We start from the raw sequence: 20,938 nt of genomic DNA, 5'->3' as shown, positions 1-20,938 counted from the left end.
AGCTGTGCTCAGTCATCTGCACGAGGCCACAAGAATGTGTGGGCTGTGCCTAATTTGATACTGTTGTCATCTTAGTACAGTGTCTAATAAGTGTCAGAGTGTCACCACTTCATAGGGCTTTTTTTTTTTTTTTTTTTGCAAAACCTGATGGTGCAGACACTTAGAATTGACAAATAGTCCTTAATAGTGCATAACCCCTTCTGCGGCATGTGCAGCACCTCCCAGATGTAGTGGGATTTGGTTCTGAGGTAAAGTCCAGTTAGATATCCTTGGGCATCCATTTGTAGTCTCAGCCCATTAGAGTAGAGCAACAACATCTGCAGACATCATCTTCTTTCGGCCTTTCCCGGTTAGGGGTCACCACAGCGGATCACCTGTTAGCTCATGATTGGCAGTGGAGTTTTACTGTGTCGAGTTGCCAGCCCGGCGCCCAACCTTCCCCAGAAGGCACACACACTCATGCCTAGGGCCAATTTAGAGTGCCCAGTCCACCTACAGCATGTCATTGGGATGTGGGAGGAACAACATCTGCAGACATATTGAGCTTAAACAACAAACCATAGAACACAGGCCAATCAAAAAACACACTACCCTAGTGACCCAGAACAATACTAGCACCCCCTCTCTCACCAGGAGAACTTACTATACCATTTCTAAATGCAATTATTCTCCACAGTACAAAAGTACAGTAGAGTAGATAAAATCAGTGATGAACACATAAAAGAGTAGATAGGCAGACTCTACAACTATTCCAACTGATAAGAAAAACGAGGTCATAATCTAAGAGTTCACCATAAAATCAAAGTATAATCATGACCTCTAAAGACCATACTGTTATATGCATTTAGTCACAGGCTTGTATGCCTGTTTTTATATTGTCATGTAATGTTTTCTAAAGCATGCTGAGTATTTCAGTTTCCCCTCTTTACAAACCTCATTTTGTTTTTGCTGTTATGCAGAATAAAATGTTATGCTGGATGTTTTTTTATTCTCATGTCATGGTCCTCCAGAGGTTTTTTACGGCCTTGCACTACTGTCAGATAGAACACTAAGCTAGCTTCAGAAGTACCAATACACCTCTCACCCACCAGCCACTCTTAAGTGTGACCTCTTTTCCTAAATTTACCTATCACTATGGACTGACAATTTCCTACAGTTTCTCCAGCCAGCTTAATCGATGTGGGCATCCTGAGGCTGTGTAACAACTGCCTCATGTTCACCGACAACCCCCTAGTAGTACACACAAACACAACATGTGAGAGATGAAACTATATTAAGAACCTTGAATCCGTGATCTCTCACACAGCAGTTAGTACTCAGTACATATGACAATGAATGGGTTGCCAGCGTACACAGCTCTCCTCCTACTCCACCCAAACATCGCACATACCTTCATATGTGGAGGTCTTCACCAGAAACATACCTAAGCACCAGAAAACTTCCAAACACAAATAAGCATAACACAATACTTCCTCTGCAGAACACATTACACATAATAGCTCACGCATCAGTGTCTCACTGTTCAAACCCTTAAGGCAAAACACAAAATCAAACATATTAGTCATAGGTGACTCCATTGTGTGACACACTGTCCTTCTCACCAGGCTGGATAAGGAGAAGGTCACGGTCAGCTGTCTGTCAGGTGCCAGGATGCACCATATCACACATGCACTCAAGTCCCTCAACAATGATTTGAGACATACCTCTCTGGACTATATGAAGAGAGACATGACTGAGTTCTCGGGATTATGTGTTTCAGGCAGGTATATCCCTAGCCTTAAGCAGCATATTACCTTCACCTAGGATGATGCCTCAATACAAACAAAAAAATATTGACTTCAGTAATTGACTTAGCTTCTGGTGTCATTCTAAGGTGATCCGCTATCTGTCAGCCTGGGATGACATGATTGACAGACCTTGATGCTTTGCCAGAGATGGTCTTCATCTGCCAGCCTTGGGATTTCAGCTACTGACTAAGGCTCTTGCCACCCCCATAGTGTGTTTTAGGCAGTGTCTTGAGGACAAACTTCCCAATGTAAAAACAACCATCTAAAAAGAACCTCAAGGTTATGTTGCTAAATGCTAGGTGTCTGAACACAAAACTGCACTCTCTGGAAGCTGTTCCTCACCTTGGAAAACATAGACATTTTTGCAGTCACGGAGACCTGGTGCAAAGCTGTTGAGACACACCAGCCATACCGAGTTACACTTTCTTCCACATGTTCAGACCTCAAACTGAAGGTGTGAAAACTAAAGGAGGTGGCGTGTCATTGTTCATTAAAAATAAATACACCTCCAGACTGGTTAAACAGTATGATTCCCCTGGAGACACTTTAGGTGCAATTGACTATTGATAGGACACCTGTTCAAGTTATTGCCAGCTACAGGACCCCCTCCATGAAATCAGGACACCCACTCTGCCTGTTTGGATCTGCCTGAATTGAGTTTATCAAGATACAGCTTAACATCGTGGTTTTGGATGACTTTAACTACCCATCCATTGAATGGGTAAATTCCTGGTGCTCAGACTCACTTGCCCAAAGGTTCCTTGACTTTAACTCCAGTGCCGTGGACCAGCTAGTTGACACCCCTAAAGGGGTGCCAACATCCTGGTGCTCACAAATATGGGGATCACTGTAGCACCACCACTGTGAGGTCCTCCCTGACCACAAATTGGTCTCATTCGAAGTACCTATCACACCTGCCCCCCCCCCGCCACCCCAGCAGAAACTAAACTAAAAAACTTCTCCAAAGCAGATTATAACTGCTTATGGAATGTTATTAATAGCTTCACTGCACCTTCTTCCTCATATGGAACTGGCAACTATGCCGAGCTCTACACCAGTGCTTTATACAAACACCTGCATAACTGAATTGACTCTGCCATGCCCAGTGGGACCAAAACAAGCTCCTTAAAGAAGAGCAAACCTGCCTGGTAGACAACTGCCATTAACACGCTGTACAATAAGAGGAAGAAATTGTTTTCTAAGATTGAAGGAGCGAGCTCTCTTAAACTGGAAGCACTCCCTCCTCAGCTTAAACAAGCAAATAAAACTACTTGTGAAGTCCTCCAAAGCAAACTGTGATTCCAAATTAGCTTCCTCAACAAAGGACAACCATAAAAGCATGCCTGGAGCTGTTAATCTGTGGATAACTGTCACATTGACCAGTTTACAATCAGCAAATGTGTATAACATGACTTCTAGGATATTAGCTTAGATGTGTGTAAAGTAAATGCCAAACAGGAGAGGGTTCAGCATTGATCCCTATTGTACCCGACTAGTTACAGCTTTACATTCCTTGAGGGTACTAGTCTGAAGTATTGGTCTGGGTAAATTAACTTGCTTGCAGTCGTATGGTATGCATGTAGAAATGCTAAGAATCAAGTTCTGGTGGTAAGATGTAGTTTACCTCTCTTTCTTTCAACCTAGTAAGGTGTACTGCCTATATTTTGGTAGTCTGTGTTTCATTTAGGGAGCTTGCTTTTTGGACTCGAGAGACTGAGACAGGCAAATGTGACTTATTTACATGTGCACAGTTAAAATGTGTAAAGTGGTATTGAACCAGAGTACCATTTTTTAAATAGTACATTTAGTAAATGAAAATTGTTTACTGTACTGGTGTTTAGAACAAGGTAATGTGTATTTTTTTTGTTTTTTTTATCTCTGACGTATGATGAACAACTGTTGTGATGCCACTTCACAAACGAGGACTCACTATTGACCCTGGAAACTACAGACCTATTAGCCTGACCAGTCTTACCTACAAAACCATGGAACATGTTGTAACTGACCTAATTAACTATGGTATCAAAAATCTTCTAAAGCTTAACCCCCAGCAGTTCATCTGTAAGGGTTGATCCTGTTTGATGAATCTGGTCAACTTTGAGAGAGTAACTCAAGCCAAGGACAGTGGGAATGCTGTCCAAACAGCTTACTATGATTTAGCTAAGGCTTTTGGCACGATACCACCTGCTAACATAATAAACAAGCTGAATGAGCTCCAAATTGACCCATACATAGTTAGCTGGATAGTAAATTGGTTGAAAGATGGGACCCATATAGTGAGGGTGGTAGATGCATTGTCAGTGGACATGAATATTACCAGTGCTGTTCCACAGGGCTGTGTGCTGGGACCTCTACTGTTCAGCATGTACTTTGCAGATATCAATATTACAAATGGTGATCTCTGGCTAAACAAGTTTGCAGATGACTGCAAACTTGGTGTCATCCTCAAGCATCCCTTTCACTTGCCAACAACTGGTGCTCAAAAAGCAGGTTAAAAGCAAACGCAGAAAAGTGCAGAGACATTGTATTTGGTAAACCATCCTTTCATACATCTTGTAGTATATGCAAAAGGTGTTTCTTCTAGATTCAAGTTAGATTTTGCCTCTTTCTACCTTTCATTGATCAGACCTATTATTGAATAATGCACCCCTTTTGTGATGCATCTTTATAGGCATATCAAAGAACTACAAAGACCCCAGAGATTCGTAATTAAACATGTCACCGGCTTAAGAAAAAAGCCATCAGGAGGGGCTAGAAACCTATCCTTTTATTTATTGTCATAAAGACTCCTTAGGGGCCATTCTTCCCTAGCCTTTTGGGCCTTTATGGATCTAGTAGTGTAAGGCATTTTATCTTCCCAAATCAATCCATCCCAGTAACAGATTGAAACTTATTTCAACAAATAAAGGAGGTAAGGTCTAAGAGTAGATACTGGCAAGGAGTAAATGGACAGTGGGCCCAGTTGCCTTGTATATGCTATGATTTTATGCTTAAAATGTCATCATCGTCATCATCATATTATTTTGCCATACAGAGACTCATAAATTCATTGGTTTTGTTTCTGTCTCCAGGAATACATATGCAGGTGTTACAGTAACTTGGAATACCATTCTTGGCGAGTGCATTTATCCTTTAAAAATGTATTAGTCTGTACTGGAAAGAGAGATAGCGTGCATTTTTGTTGACTTTTATCACCATATGCCATTCTGTTGTGCCAAAATACATTTAGAAAAATGAAAGTTAGTAGAAATTGAGTAAACTGGAATAGCGTACATGGTACATTCATTAAATTAAAATAATATCCCCACCCCGGAAATGGGATATAATGCATTGGGTTAACTGGTCATAGCTGTCTACCCTTTTGTTTCTGTGAAGTCACTGTGGTTGGAGTGTTACCTTTCCCTTTATCACTTTGTGTCTGAACTGCTCCATACATTTTGCAGAGAAATATGTAATTAAAGGACAATGATGCTGAAAACTGTAATGACCGAGTGCATGAATAGGAACTTCTTATATTTACTGGGTATAACACAGCAAGCTAATTTGCTTTCTACTTTTCTTGAACAGATGGTTTGGATTGAAACACCAACAAATCCCACTATGATGGTGCTGGACATCAACAAATGTGCGGAAATTGTACATAAACATGGAGATATCTTATTAGTTGTGGACAACACTTTCATGTCAGCATATTTCCAAGTAAGTCAAAACAAAAATGCCAACAGTCTTTGCTTCAGTATTATTTTTTATTTATTTATTTTCGTTTTGTAGGATCATCTATTCTGCTTTGGCAGATATGACATAAAAATGCTTGCTTTTAGCAGGATTTGGAACATGTTATTGTTAAGTATTTACACATCTGCATGGCAATGGAGTACTGAAATGGTATGAAAGTAGTTGTGCGCTCCTTGGATTAGAAGAGTTGTCCTGAATATATATTGCATTTCATACTTTATTATGCCCATACTGAAACATTAGCAGCATTTCTATTTGTGTCATGCACATCTTGTTAGCAGTAAAGTATATTATGGGTCTAATCAGAACTTTGGCATGTCCACAACCAGTTGTGACATATATTGCAACATCTGATGATTTTTGTGGTATTGTTGCACTTTCCCCACCTGTGTTTCCTTTTTTGTATGTGCTATTTTTTAATAAAAACCTTTGTAAACTTTTTAATTAAAGACACTAATAAAATTGACTTTATCCCTCTGTGATGCTACTGCAGTTACTGTGTGAAGATATATCCATAGGTTTTAATGTACACACCCCTGCGCATGCTCAATAGTTCAAACATTAAAGCCTTTGCACATAGGCACATGATATCCATGCAGTGACATCTCTGAGGGATAACTCGAACAGCTGTTGTCCTGCAGAAAATTACAAGTCTACAATTAGTTTTTTTTTTTCAGCAAACTCAATTTGGGAACAAGCAAGAGGGGAGGATGAATTGCGACACTGAAGGGCTACATGCTGTCGTGCACGGAGTGAGTCCTAAATTGTTTAGGGGCATTTTAAGCAAATTCTTTCCTCATTTTTTTATGACTAGGCATTTGCTTTTCCTTAGATAAATCCCATATTTGGCTGTAGATCAGAATTTAGTGAGCAAATGTTGAGAACTCAGGTTTGAAGTAGAAGTACATAGAGATGCCAGTACAACAGGCAAGAATAATATGTTAGGTTAGGTTTGTGTAGGAAACTGCTAACAAGTAGAAGTCAGCTACTGAAGTAACAGCACAACAAAAATGCAGTGTGAACTGTCGGCACTGTAGCTACAGTGTGGATTAGTCAGACCAAAAAGAGAGGTGCTCATCAGATACCTTCTTAGTACACTCAGGGGAGAAAAGTAAAGCTTGATCATTCACCCCCTTACGAAAGGAAAAAAAAGTGATACCAAGGCTGAATATTCTCCTTTAAGAGAAGGAGTGTTCATATACAGGATGTGCACTGATGATGACCAAACATTGCTTTGCTGCTCCCTACCACAAAGCAGAACATCTTAGGCTTTATTTTAGTTATTTTTAAATGTTCTGTGGCAGAACTAGCCACCAGGTGGTGTACATCTTGGATGTAGATTGTCACTGTTGAAATGACACACCAACCCCATATGCAAAAATGGGAAAAAGGGGTTGTGGATGGATGGATGGACGGACTTTGATATTGTTGACCAGTTAAGTCTGACTGGGTGGGAAAGCCCATTTTCAATAGTGACCCAGGGGAGAAGAGCTTCACAAATCAATATCTTTACATAAATATATAGTAGAAAATACAGAAATGTTTCACATAAAATGTGATATTTACAAAACTGCAACTTAGAAACACACTTTAACATTGTTGAAATATATTATGCATTTCCATTTTCATTATAGTACAGCTAACACCAAATATCCTTACATGAAATTGTGCAGCGTAGATTTTAGAACTTTTTCACATAATATTAATTCAGTTTATGCATCTGAATTACAGAAACAATATTCAGATAGGATAACGTGATATGGATGAATATTGATTATGCACACATGGTGAGAGAGGAAAAGCAGTCTTTTTTATGAATTAGAAGTGTTTATAAAGAGAAATAGTTACAGAATAAGGAATAAATTGTAGTATATTTGGAAGAGTAATCCCCGTGGAGGTGGTCAAACTGAAAAAGTGGATAGGGGGAGTGTGAAGAATGAAGACAGTTGGATGGTGAAGGAGTATATAAAGTATATGGTAAGAAGGTTGGAGAGGAGAGTGACAGAAGCATTCTCTCCATGAAGGGTCTTTCAAAGATATTCTTAGAGAAGTAGCCACGCAGTTGTGGTAATTATCTAGGCTAGATTATCTTGGTATGGAATATGTAAACAAACAGGTGTTTAGGTGCTGTTTAAACTAGGGTTTGGAGCATATTAACTTGTCTCACAGTTCGTGAGAGGGATAGAATTCCATAACATGGAGATGTAGTTGGAATCCCCTGCCTTGATGATGGACTTAGAGGTAAGTAGGAAGGATTTGTTGTTAGAGCAAAGGTCTTTGCTACAGAAATTGTGGCAGTGCATTCTGGAGTGCAGGACATTTTTCTGGCATAGAAGTAAGAATGTGTGCTATGACTAACTGAATAGAATAGGATAAGTAACTGGATAATTCTAGCCAGTTTAGCTGTCTTGAGACGGTACAATGATGGGCTTTGTCAGGGGATTTTGCAGCAAATTTAGCTACTTTGTTATAGCATGTTTCTAAATTTTTTTCCAGTTTTGCTAAGATTATTAAGAATAGGAGATTCATACAGAAGAGAAGGGAGTAGGTATGATCTGGCAATGTTTTTTCTGGCATCTGTTAGATCTTGTTTAGTATAGGAAAGTGAGTTTCATTTATGTTTTTTTTTCTCTTATGGCCTGATGGAGGTGCTGGTTGAATTTTAGCTGGTCATCTGTTAGTATTTCCAGTAACTTGGTTTGAGAAACAACTTTAATTTTAGTGTTAGTTGAATATATAGGGGGAAGGTATGTTTTAGGTAGTTGTATCTCTTAGTAATAAAGAGCATTAACTTTATTTTATTAGGGTTTAGGAGTAAGTGAAATTACCTAGCTAAGATTCTATATCTGAGAATGAGAGCTGGCTGATTGCTCTGCTCCAGCTCTCCCTAAACTTCAAGAAAAGTGTAACATCATCTGTGTATTGTACAGTGATGGGAAGTTTGCTTACGGTATGAAGATTATTAGTGAAAATATTGAATAGGAGTTGTCACTGTATTGATCCTTGTGGGACTTCAGCTGTGACTAGGAGAGAGAAAGGAGCAGGGCTTGGCAGCATGTTACATCTTGTCTGTTGGACAGATAGCTGTGACACCAGGACAAAGAACATTGACTCAGTCCAAGTGGTGAGAGACGATGGTTCAAGGAGTTTTGGTGGGAGACTATTGAAGGCTTAAGAGAATAATGAAGAGGGATGAGACTAGTTTACCTTCATTTCTGTTTTGGTTTATGGTGCTGGTGAAGCTAAGTAGGGCAGCGGTTGGGCTAAGGCCTGGATGGAAGGTGTTCTGTGTCTTGGACAGTTGATTTTTGTTAGCGAGGTGGTTGATTAGCTGGGTGTGGAGTATCTTTCCAAGATTTTTAATAGTGGTGGTAAGATTGCAGTGGGTCTATAATTTGAGAAATCAGCAGAGGTGCTACTTCTGTGCTATGGAATAGTTGATATATGACCTTTTCTAGAGGCTGGGGCATGGTGTTCTGTTACTGAATGGTTTATTAATATGGAGATAGGGAGTGCCAGAGTATCTGCTGTTAGTTTTAGATATTCATCTGGCAGGTTATCAGTTGCTGAGGTTGTTGATTTCAAATTCTGTAACATTTTTCTAATAGCTGAGGTATGTACAGGTTATAAAGTGAACCTCTGTGTTATTTACTGGAGATGGTATGTAGAAAGGATAAGTGTTTTGTTTGATTAAAGAAAGAATAGTGTTTGTAAAGTGTGAATTAGTTTGCAATGTCATCCTTGTTACTAGTTGTTGTGGGAGTGGTAGGTTTCACTAGGTTTGAGAAGTTTTCTGATAGTTGAACAAAATACTTTGTTTTTTTTTTGTTTTTCTGTTAAGAGTTTTAAGTAACAGTATATTTGTTCATTTTAATCTGCTTTTTAGATAGGTTTCTAAGTTGCCTGACAGTCTGGAAAGTATCTGTAAATACACCAAAGTTTCCAGGCATTATTTCTCTGTCTAAGTAGTTGCTTATTTGCTTTGGTAAGCCAAGGTACTGGGGTTGATTTGACTCTTTTGATGTAATTGGTACTATTTTATTTAAGATATTAAGGAAAATATTGCTGAAGTGAGAGCATTATTTGAGATCAATGCAGTTAATGGATTCCGGTTAGAGGTAAACAGAGGAGATGAAGGTGTCTGTGTTGTGTATTTGTTTGTATAGTGGTAGCTTATTTATATTTTGCCATTATCTCCATATATATGTTGGGAGATGGTTGCTAACACTGTCAGGTAAATAACTAGAATAGTTTATAGTATTGGTTTTATTGGTAAGAATTTCAGTCCAGTACAGGTAGCCTATTTTTTATTCTGCTCTTGTAGTTGTATAGATTATTTAACCAAACTGATTCAGTGAGTTAAAGGAAATTGCTGAGTTGCAGGTTTGCCAGTCAATATTTAGGTCACCATACTGCCTGGCTTCTGCTAATAGGAGAACCGGTCTGACCCGCTTCACTCCTCTTCCACTCCAAATTTATCAGTCCCCTTCTGTATCCTTATACTATCTGATCTTCACCCACGATTCAGCATATTTCCTCCCCTTAAAGACATTCTAACCACTTTTATAACTCTTATCAGCTATACCTTAACATCACACTATGGTCTACAACTAGTTACCTAGCTAATCCTTATCTAGGTAACCAGTCCTGTAGCACTTCCAGTCTTTTACACACACACATACACCACTCCTCTAGCTGTATCTTAGCTAGTTAATAACTACTTCAGCTTGACTTCAGCTTTTACATGCCCTCTTCTACTTAATATCCTCAACTCTCTTCATAATGTTGTGCTTACAAATTATCTTAGCTCAAATAACAGGTTACCAAACAATTCAGTTAGCAATCACCACCTCACCAACTAGTATTTCCTCATCCACATACAGCAACTCTTTAAACTTCCTTTGCCTATCTCCAGAACTATATTGTTATTTATGTTAATCTTTTCACTTACAGGTACTTGAAATATAAATCCATAAGCCTAAAAGTGACTATAAAAATCAAATACAAACCCAAATTATCCTACCCTCTCCTGTTCTCGGGAACTAATCTCAGTCTAAGTGGTGATATAAAGTGAATAAATAAAATAAGAAAGAGCAATACGGCTCACAGACAGAAGCCTTTAGCGCTTTCGTCAGCTGTCAGCATTGACTTCTTCAGAATACAAAAAAGCACACTGAACCACTTGTTAAATATGCACTTTCGTCACGACTTACACTATTAAATTAATTTTAAAAGGTGTATGTTCATATTATTTAAAAAACTGAAATTAATGATAAATTCCCTATAATACTAGCAGCAGGAAAGGCATTATTATCTATACATAACATTGAAAGCAGCTTTTGTAACAAACAGAGCTGTGTTGTGCAAATTGGGATAATAAAAACAATAAAAACCTGCACAAAGCTAATAATCAAATTCTCAGAAATAAATAACAATAAGTAACATCTTAATTCTTTCACAATCCATTAGCTTAAAATGTCCTTAATAAAATTACATTTTTATTTACATATGAAATTCAGCTTTTAACTTGCGATAGCTAGAAATGGAAACAGTTTCATTAAGCCCAGGGGGTATGTTGCATTGCACTTAAGCTGGCACATTAATTCTCGTTGTTTCCTATCTGTTCAAGGGCACTGAATTTTAAACTGATGACCAGGATGTTCTTTTATGTGTTTGTATAACGCATTCTTGAGATTGTTCTTTTTAATATCATATAAATGTTGGTAAACTCGCTTATTGAGGCTATTACTAGTCTGCCCTATGTAGAAACTATAGCACTGTTGGCAAATGGCTATATATATCAGCCATTTACTTTGACAATTAAGCTTTTGCTTCAGGACTACCCTACCAAAACCCCTAATGTACAGAGACTTATTCCAAAATGTATGGGCAGTGATTACAATGTCCACATTTCACCATCTTGCCTTTGTTCACATTGGTTACATTAGTTTCAAGCAAGTTTTTTTATTGACTTGTCTTTCTTGTACACTACTACCGGATAGTTACCTAATTTGTTTTTAAATTGTTCTTCCATGTCAAAAAGTACCCAGTTGTGATTTAAAATTTCTTTGATTTTACCAGAAAGTGGACAAAAAGTAAGAACCATAGAGTGTTGAAAAAAATTATTGGTAGTATGTGGTATGTCTACCCTACCACTGCTATTGTTATGTACCCCCTAATATGGGTAAAAATGGCCTTGCTTTCTCTTAGTGATGACTTCCTGAAATATGGGTTCTAGAAAGTGTATGGGATACCCTCTTCCTAGTAGCATATTCTCTAAAATTCCTATTTCCTTTAGAAAGAATTCCTCTTCATGATATAAACCCAAATCCTAGTCCTACATTTAACCAAGACACAGACACAGTACAACTTTCCATCCTTTCCAGCACCCTCAGTTAAAGGTTCAAACTTACTCTTTCTCAATATAAACCTTAGCAGTATATGTAATAAAAACTCTGTGCATGCTTACCATTTTATTCCCCTGATATTACAGCTATTGCAGAAACATAGTTAAAACCAGAAATTAAAGGCAATGAAATAATCACCTCCAGGTTTTAACATGTTCAGACTAGACAGATTAAATAATTGTTTATACCTTAAAGGCCGAGTGTACTGAAAGTGAAAGAAATAATCACAGTAATATATTTTAGCTTATTGCTTTCAGACCCACACACACTTTCTCCCCAAAAAGCCATATCAAAGATAATTTTATAGTAATTATGAGACTGCCTTGTGCTTTTACACGCAGACTATTGTCTCAAAAAACGATGGCCACTTTCTGTGTACAAAGTTGGTCTAATTGTGAAGTAAGTGAAATAACTAAAGGAGATCTCCACCCATATATCATTTTTTTCTTTCCAAAAAGTGATATTCCTTCTCTGTAATCCATCACTAAGCATGTCACATACAAAAGGCATCATTTATTAATTGTCTGTTTTGTGCTTGAGCTTGTTTGCCTTTTAATGAAATCTCACATTTTCTTTGCCATGTTTGTCTCATTATCTGTTACATCATCCCCCATCCCATCAAAACCCACTCTCTTCTATTAACCCACCCATACTCTCTATCCCAATTACTACCTTACCCCATAATGTCTTCACTAACTCCCACCAAATCTCCACAACCTAGACCACATCACTACCTCATACCCCCTCTTCTCATACTTCATCTTCTCACCACCTATGAATTCCACCATCTGCCTAACACTCAACACCCTAATTCAATTACCACCACTATTATCCAACCGCATACCTCCACACAAATACTTCCCCACCTCATCTCCAATTTCACTACTCCAAAAGCTCTCCACCCCATACGACCTACATATTTAAACTGTAGGACTAAAAACTATCACCAACTCCTACTAATAGTCACCAAACTCATAAGAAGTATATTACCTACCCTAATAGCCGACGGTGATATCCATCCTAACCCAGGCCCAAATTCACAGGCTACTACTAACCCCACAAATAGTACTCCTTCTAACCTAAGAAGCGTATATCATGCCCCTAACTCATTTCTAGTCTGTCATCTAAATATTAGAAGTATAAATAAGAAAATCCACTACCTGCATTCCCTCCTGGATATTCACTCCCCTGATCTACTCTGTCTTACAGAAACCTGGCTCAAGCCCACTATCCCTGATAATGAAATTATACCCCCTAACTACAGTATAACAAGACTGGACCGGTAAGGTAGAAAAGGAGGCGGAGTCGCCATCCTTTATAAATCCACTCTTGAGGTATCCACAATTACCACCCCACAAGAACTAACAACTACCAACACTGAAACAATCATCTCAAAAGTCCAACTTAATAAACACAAATATATAATCATAGTATGTACCTATATTCCCCCAGGCAACAACATAAACACCTTAGAATGCACCCTCCAATGGTTATCCACTAACCACCCCAAAGAAACAATCATTCTCGGCGACTTCAATATCGACTGGCTAACATGTTCATCAAACTTCCCCACCAACCATATCAACTTACATGGTTTCTCCCAGATAATTACTTCCCCCACTAGAATCAATAAACCCAACAATAAAGAAAGTATCCTAGATTGGATCTTAATAAATAACAACACTCAGTTATACAAATCAGGTACCCTACCTGAGAACATGAGCGACAACCTCTTAACCTATATAATCAGGAAAAAGGATGACCTGTCTCAACAAACTACCTTTAAAACACTTAGGTATACAAAGAACTTTAACCTAACTTGTTTCCAAGCTGAACTTAACTCATGCAAATGGGACAATCTTAAAGTACTTCCCCTTGACGTAGCTGTCTCAGAATTCAATGCTAGATTCTTTGCCATCTTAGACAGACATGCTCCCACATGAAGAATCAAAACCAAAAACAAAACTGCTCCATGGCTAGCCAATAGTGCTAGACAAAAAAATATTGCTAGAAACAAAGCATGGACCTCATGGAGAGCCACAAAATGCCCACTAGCCCACATTACATACAAACAAATGAGAAATTAAACAAAAATGTCTATTGTGTCAGACAAACAAAACTGCTATTTAAATTTACAGCAAAAACACCAAACTCAACCCCAGAAATTCTGGTCATGTCTGAATAAACTGCTCCACCCAGGCAAATCAGCAACCCCCACCCCCTCAACTACCCTACAGCTACCTCCTAAGAGTGTTGCAATGACCTTTAATACTTTCTTCACAGAAACAGTCCAGTCCCTTGCTAACAACCTATCTCCCATCTCTTCTACTACCGCACCCACTCAGACAAATATCCCACCCTTTAAATTTGATCCTATACCCACAGACTATATTAAATCATTGCTTAAAAAACTAAAACCCACCACTCTAGCAGTAGACCTACTTCCTGCAGAGTTTCTGCAAAAGTCCGCTAATGAAATAGCATACCCTATCTCCATCCTTATAAACCATACTATACAAGAATCCCACATCCCCTCCATCTGGAAAATCTCACACATTATTCCTCTTCATAAAGGGGGAACCTCCAAAGAATTCTCTAACTATAGACCTATAGCCATACTATCTCCCTTAGCCAAAATAATGGAAAAATGCACACACAAGCAAATTCTAACACACCTTACTAGAATACTCTACTAGCACCAACCCAGCACGGATTTAGACCTGCACATAGTACAACTACTGCCCTTCTCTCCTTTTCTCACACAATAAATCACAACCATAATCAAAATAAGCTCTCTTCTGCCCTCTTTCTCGATCTTTCAAAAGCATTCGACATGATAAATCACCACCTACTCCTAGACTCTCTAAAATCACTTTCCTTAGACAACCCAGTAATCAACTGGTTCCACTTTTACCTCCATGGCAGACAACAAGCTGTTCTATGGAAAGACAATCTATCCCCCCTTCTACCTGTCAACCTTGAAGTACCCCAAGGCTCTATATTGGGTCCCCTCCTTTTCACTATTTTCATAAACAACCTACCCAATGTTATCCCAGATACAACTTGTATACAGTATGCAGATGACTGCACACTTTCTGCCTCCACTCCCACAGAACTAAAATCCCTATCCCAAATCACAATAAAGTAGAAAACTGGCTGAATAATCGTCGCCTCCTACTTAACCCAAACAAAACTGAGCTTCTTTTTTTCTCCCCTACCCGTAATTAACATTACCAAAAATTACAATTTGATCTAACAATGGCACCATAATCTCCCCTGAACCTTTCACTAAACTACTTGGAGTAATCATTGATAATAATCTGAAGTATGACACCCATATAGACAAAACCATAAAACAGTTAAAAAAAAATAGGCTCCATGTATAGGATTAAACAATTCTTAACCCCACCTGCCAGAAAATCCATAGATCGGACACATCTGCTGTCAACCCTTCTTTACGCCTCACCCATCCTTACAAATCTAAGTAAATCAAACCTTAACAAAATCAATACCTCCTATAACAATGTAGCTAGATTTGCCACAGGGTCAGCCTATAGAACCCACCACTGTCAAAATCTTCACAAACTAGGCTGGCTAGAACTACCCAATCAGCTCCATTATAACCAACTCATAGTTATACATAAAACACTCTATCTACCTACCAGTACTCCCATTCTGTCTAATATTATTACCCCCTACAGCAACCTAGCATCCCTCCGCTCATCTAACAGAATGCTAGTACAAACAACCAAAGCCAGCAACTCGGCTAGTGAATCTTTATTCTCCAACTCTGCTGGAAAAAAATGGAACCTACTTCCTGCTGAACTAACCACTATATCCTCCCTGCCCCAATTTAAAACATCTCTAAAGATCTATCTAAACAGGGATTGGCTATGTCCATGTCTTAACCCAAACTAACCAAAAAAATAACAAATAGGTAAGAAAATACATAGTTATGTCCATGTCTCCACCTACACTAACCCCCAAAAAAATTATATATGTTTTTATTACAAAGGTAAGATAAACTTAGCTCACAAAGGTGAAATACCCATTAATAACTTTCCCCAACCCAAACAACATATACTTCTCTACAAAGTTTAGAATACTATTATCAGGATTATAGCTTGTTTCTTACACATTCTGAGCCTACACTCTTCTCCCCCTCTATATTCTATTCACTAAAACTTTCCTTCTTAGCTAACCACCTTTTATCTTAACTAGCATTCTTACATTCAACCTTGAAATACATGTCTTTCTCTTTTACACACTTCTAGCATGTATAATGTTCTCTCTATATGACTACCATAAAGCCACAATGTTTGCTTCAATTACATCAAACCTTGACTATAAATTGTTAGTGATTTCTTAAATGCGTTGATTTCTATGTAACTACATACTTAAGTGTCAATTATTTGCAATGTGGAGATTTTCTCCCCGGGCCTCCGCTGAAAATGGACTTGTATCCAGTCGGACTATCCCAGTTAACAAATGTAAAATAAATAAATCATGAAGGCTAGGAGGAACAAAGTAATTAAGTTAGGTCATTGATGATGGCTTTTAAACATGGGTATTTAAATCTGCTTTATCAGCGAGGCTACTAGAAAAGTGCAGAAATATTTAGCAGACCTTATGGGAAATTGCCATATTCTCACTACCATGTAATCGTTTATTGTATGCTGCACCATGTACTAGTCATATTTTACTAGACAGGTGTACTGCCAAATATAGGTGCTTTTATGTCATTTTTTTGATAAATGCAGTAAAGGCTAAGCTTTTGTCCAGTACCTCTTCAAGGTCTCTCATCACAAGCAGTGCAAATCATACATATAAGCCATTAATTTGGTTACTTCATCTTGAACAGATTATTGTGGAAGCTTAATTGTATGTGGTTGTTAATTTAGAAGTTCGTCTTCGGTAAAACAAGTTAGTGAATTGCCCTCCCCAATATATTTAGAGTAAATTGTAGATCCACCCTCCCCCCTTAAATGCAGATAACATAAATTGCCTAAAACTGTGCTAAGGGTACAGCCTTCTTGAAAATAGTCAGTAATAGTGGATTGTTTTTTTTTTTTACACTTATGCAGTTAGATCACTTAAGCTTGCACTGAATCACCAAATTCGACTCTTTGAACACATTAAATTTTAACCACTAATGGAACTGCCACTGTATTTAAATTAACATGTAGGGATGAACAGTTAATGGCTGGGAACCCTGACAGTTAGGACCTCATCCATGTGAATGGGGACAGCTTCACTTTTACTCACACTTGTTTCATTTTTTTTGCCACTGAAAATTATTAAAATGCAAGTGTAATCCAAGCCAAGTCAGACTAAGTATCTAGTATTAATCACAGGGTTCAAATTTGGACACGGAACTACAGTTAAAGTTTGAAGAGAGCAATTAACACAACTACTTTTTCAAGACTGACATTCAAATGTTCCTTAAAATGCTGTACTAAAGATGGCCACTAATAAAAATCAAAGGAAGCAAAGTAAAATGGCAGGCTGATGCTGACAGTGCAAAATAGGCAATCACTGTTGTAAGCTGGTGGAGCTAGAATGAGAGCGACTGTAAATGATCTTATCACAGGGGTGTTTCTCTGTCTAGGAGGTGAGAGGGTTAGCTACAGAACAAAATCCTGCAGCATGGCAGCCCACTTTCAGGACATTTTGGATATAACAAATTAGAAGAACTTAGACTGATACAGAAACAGTAATGTAGGAAAGTCCAAGAAATGCTGAATTTTGTTTTTGTTTTTGGGGGCTGCAGTTGTCCTTTAATGGCCACAATAATATTTCTTTGTATTGCTTTCAGACACGTACACTACCTGATAAGGTAAATCAAAGGTTATTTAACAATTGTCATGTAATTATACTTTGCTTTCATGCACAACCTGATTCACTCCACCAATAGCTACTTTCTATCTCTATGAAGTTTGGTTATGAAAAGAGTGAAGTAAATAGTGGTGACTGTACTGTATTTTCTCTTCTTGCTGTGAGATGCACATGCAAAGACGCACACAGACATACATCAAGGCATATCAGTGATTGTGTCACTGCCTCTTGCTTCCTCACAGACTATGTTGAAAGGTAGCAACTGTGTACAGCACTGATGTTTATGATGAAAGAGAAAGACGTAAAAGCCACAGTATTGTATTTCAATTGATTGTATTCAGACACCTATACACGGTCAATGACCTTTTGCCAGTGATCATATAACTACCCTTTTCTTTCACACAAACTTTACTCCCCAAAAGACCACACCCTTTTCATGCTTCCATTGTCTGAAGATGAAGAAATTGAAAGAAGTCTGGCCACAGTAATGCTTTTCTGTTTGCTACTCTCAGACAGTATACATGGCCTTCAAGCAAGCATGCCAGCAGTTGTTTTAACAGTAAGCATGTAAATGTCCTTGTTTTTCACAAACAACTTTCCCCTTCTTTAGAAAAGGAAACCCTATTTGTACAACTCTAATGTCCAGTTGCAAATAAATAAATAAAAATAGCAAATAAATAAATAAAGCACAGTATTGTATTTCAGTTTGCTACTTGAATACACAACTGTCAGTAACAAAAAGTAGATTACTGCTGTAGGCATTGCATGTTGTTAACTCTCCCCACAGATTTCATGACTGTATTTTTATCCTAGAAATGCATGCAAGAGAAAAACATTTGGAGTGTCTGCCCCCACTGACATCTCTAATCAGATTACTAAAACTCACTGAGCAGACACTGAGGGAGGTTACTCTGGATAGCTAATTTACATTACATAGCAAGACCTATAAGGGGTAACCATGCCCTGTTATGCAGTGGGGGTGTAGTCTTTTTGCTGGGTTCTTGGTTTCATTCATTTTTTTTTCTCAAGAGCTTAAAGTAATTTTTTCAGTAAAATTAAGGACAAATGTAATTAATTAATGTTACATGAGGCTGGGCAGTGGACTGACTTTTACTGATATAAAAAACCCTCTGAAAACAGTTATCTTGGCACTCACAGTTTAGGCTATTTAATGTAGTACTGAGACAAACTAGCACTCTTAAGTGTTGAAGGGCAATTATTTAACTATTTTTTTCATTGATTATAATTTTATCAAGCTCATCAGATTTCATACACTTTAGAATAAAAATCTAAAACGTAGACCCATTTATTAAAATTTTGTAAATGTTTTAGATTTGGTTTATATTCAGACTTCTGCTTTTACTTACTTTTATTTTGAGAGGATCCTTCTTTTTAGTTATTCCACTGTTAACATTATTTAATATTAACTTACAAGCTGGGATACTGATGTTCTGAATAAGATTGTTTTTTATTCATTGTGCAACTGCTTTGACAAATTGCACACAAAAAGAGATCAGACATTCCATCTTTCATCATTGTAGAATAGTCATGCTGATGTTTCAATTTTTGAACTGAGTGGCCTTACAGAAAAAAAACTTCTTGATGTTACACTTTCTAGACCTTTTCATATATGCTTATTTCATCACTTGGTATTACCCTCCTTTTCCAGGATTCGTATGATTTCCCAGACTTTCACTTCTCAGACTAATCTCATCTGTATATTTTGTTAATGTGGCTTCATAACACCACTGTGGACTTAAATAAATGCTGCACTTTGCAAAACTAAGTTGATTAATTTGACCTCATTTACATTTAAGTGTCCAGGATGAGATCGACTTTAAAGCCTATATTATAATTAAGATTTCCTCTACCTTAATTAAATACTGTATTATAGGAAAGTGTACTTTTTTTCAAGATGTTTCAGTGAAAAAACTGTTTTAAAAGTTGTCAGCAAATGTTTTTATCTGCTCAACATCAGATAGAAAAATTAAAAACTGTGTTGTCAAGTGAAAGAAGTCCTGGCTTACTTGCTTATTTTCTTGTATCTCAAGTTTGTCTAGTTGATAAGCATATTTTCTCTTTTCTGTACTTATGATTTGTTTTTATTAATACTTAGTTTCTCTTTTTTTTTTTTCTAAAATCCTGTCCTCAATTCGATAACATTGAGGATGGAGCTCTAAATGCGAACTTTGGGTGCTAGAGGAGCTGGGCAAAGAGGGGTGGGAAATAAAAGCAACTGTCGGCCTACTCATTCTGGGACAGAGGAAGGGAAAACGGGAGAGTAGAGTTGCTAGCAATCTATCACTCCCCTGTTGATGGAGATAGTGCTGTTACTGAGTAGCAGATACAGTGGATATAAAAAGTTTACACACCCTTGTTAAAATGCCACGTTTTTGTGATATAAAAAAATAAGACCACAATAAATCATTTCAGAACTTTTCCCACCTTTAATGTGACCTGTAACCTGTACAATTCAGTTGAAAAACAAATCTGTTAGGGGGAAACATATAAAAAATAAACATACGATAAGCTGGTTGCATAAGTGTGCACACCCTTAAACTACTTTGTTGAAGCACCTTTTGATTTAATTACAGCATTCAGTCTTCTTGGGTGCACACCTGCCATCAATTAAAGAGATTCTGATTAACCCCAAATAAAGTTCAGCCATCCTAGCAGAATTTTCCTGACATTTACTCAGTTCCCTGCTACAGCAAATGCCATGGTTCGCAGAGAGCTCACAAAGCATCAAAGGGATTTCATTGTTGAAAGGTGTCAGTCAGGAGAAGGGTGCAAAAAATATCCACAGTATTGGATATACCATGAAACACAGTGAAGACAGTCATCAAAAAATGGAGAAAATATGGGACTACAGTGACTGCAAAGAACTGGATATCCCTCCAAAATTGATAAAAAGACAAGATAAAAACTAGTCTGGGAGGCTACCAAGAGACCTACAGCAATACTGAAGGAGCTTCAGGAATTTCTGGCAAGTGCTGGTTGTGTACTACATGTGACAACAAGCTCCCATATTCTCCTTATGTCTGGGCTGTGGGGTAGGGTTGCCAGATGGAAGCCTTTTCTTGCACAGAAAAACATCCAGGCCTGGCTAAAATTTGCAAAGCAATACATCAAGTCTCCCAAAAGCATGTTAGAAAATGTGTTACGGTCTGATGA

At 37.8% G+C, this 20,938-nt stretch overlaps 1 protein-coding gene across 1 annotated transcript in view; it reads left to right on the top strand.

Annotated features, from left to right (window-relative positions):
* Nucleotides 1-20,938, top strand: part of CTH (cystathionine gamma-lyase) — an 814,142-nt gene that overhangs the window by 548,194 nt on the left and 245,010 nt on the right. Inside the window, exon 5 of the mRNA XM_044085811.1 lies at nucleotides 5,355-5,486. Within this exon, the coding sequence (XP_043941746.1) occupies nucleotides 5,355-5,486 (132 nt within the window). The remainder of the gene's footprint in view (nucleotides 1-5,354; nucleotides 5,487-20,938) is intronic.

This window comes from Protopterus annectens, chromosome 10.part0, assembly GCF_019279795.1.
Source record: "Protopterus annectens isolate FY-2018-M chromosome 10.part0, PAN1.0, whole genome shotgun sequence".
NCBI lineage: Eukaryota > Metazoa > Chordata > Ceratodontiformes > Protopteridae > Protopterus > Protopterus annectens.
The sequence above is the reverse complement of the archived record's forward strand: the minus strand, read 5'-3'. Positions and strand labels throughout refer to the sequence as shown.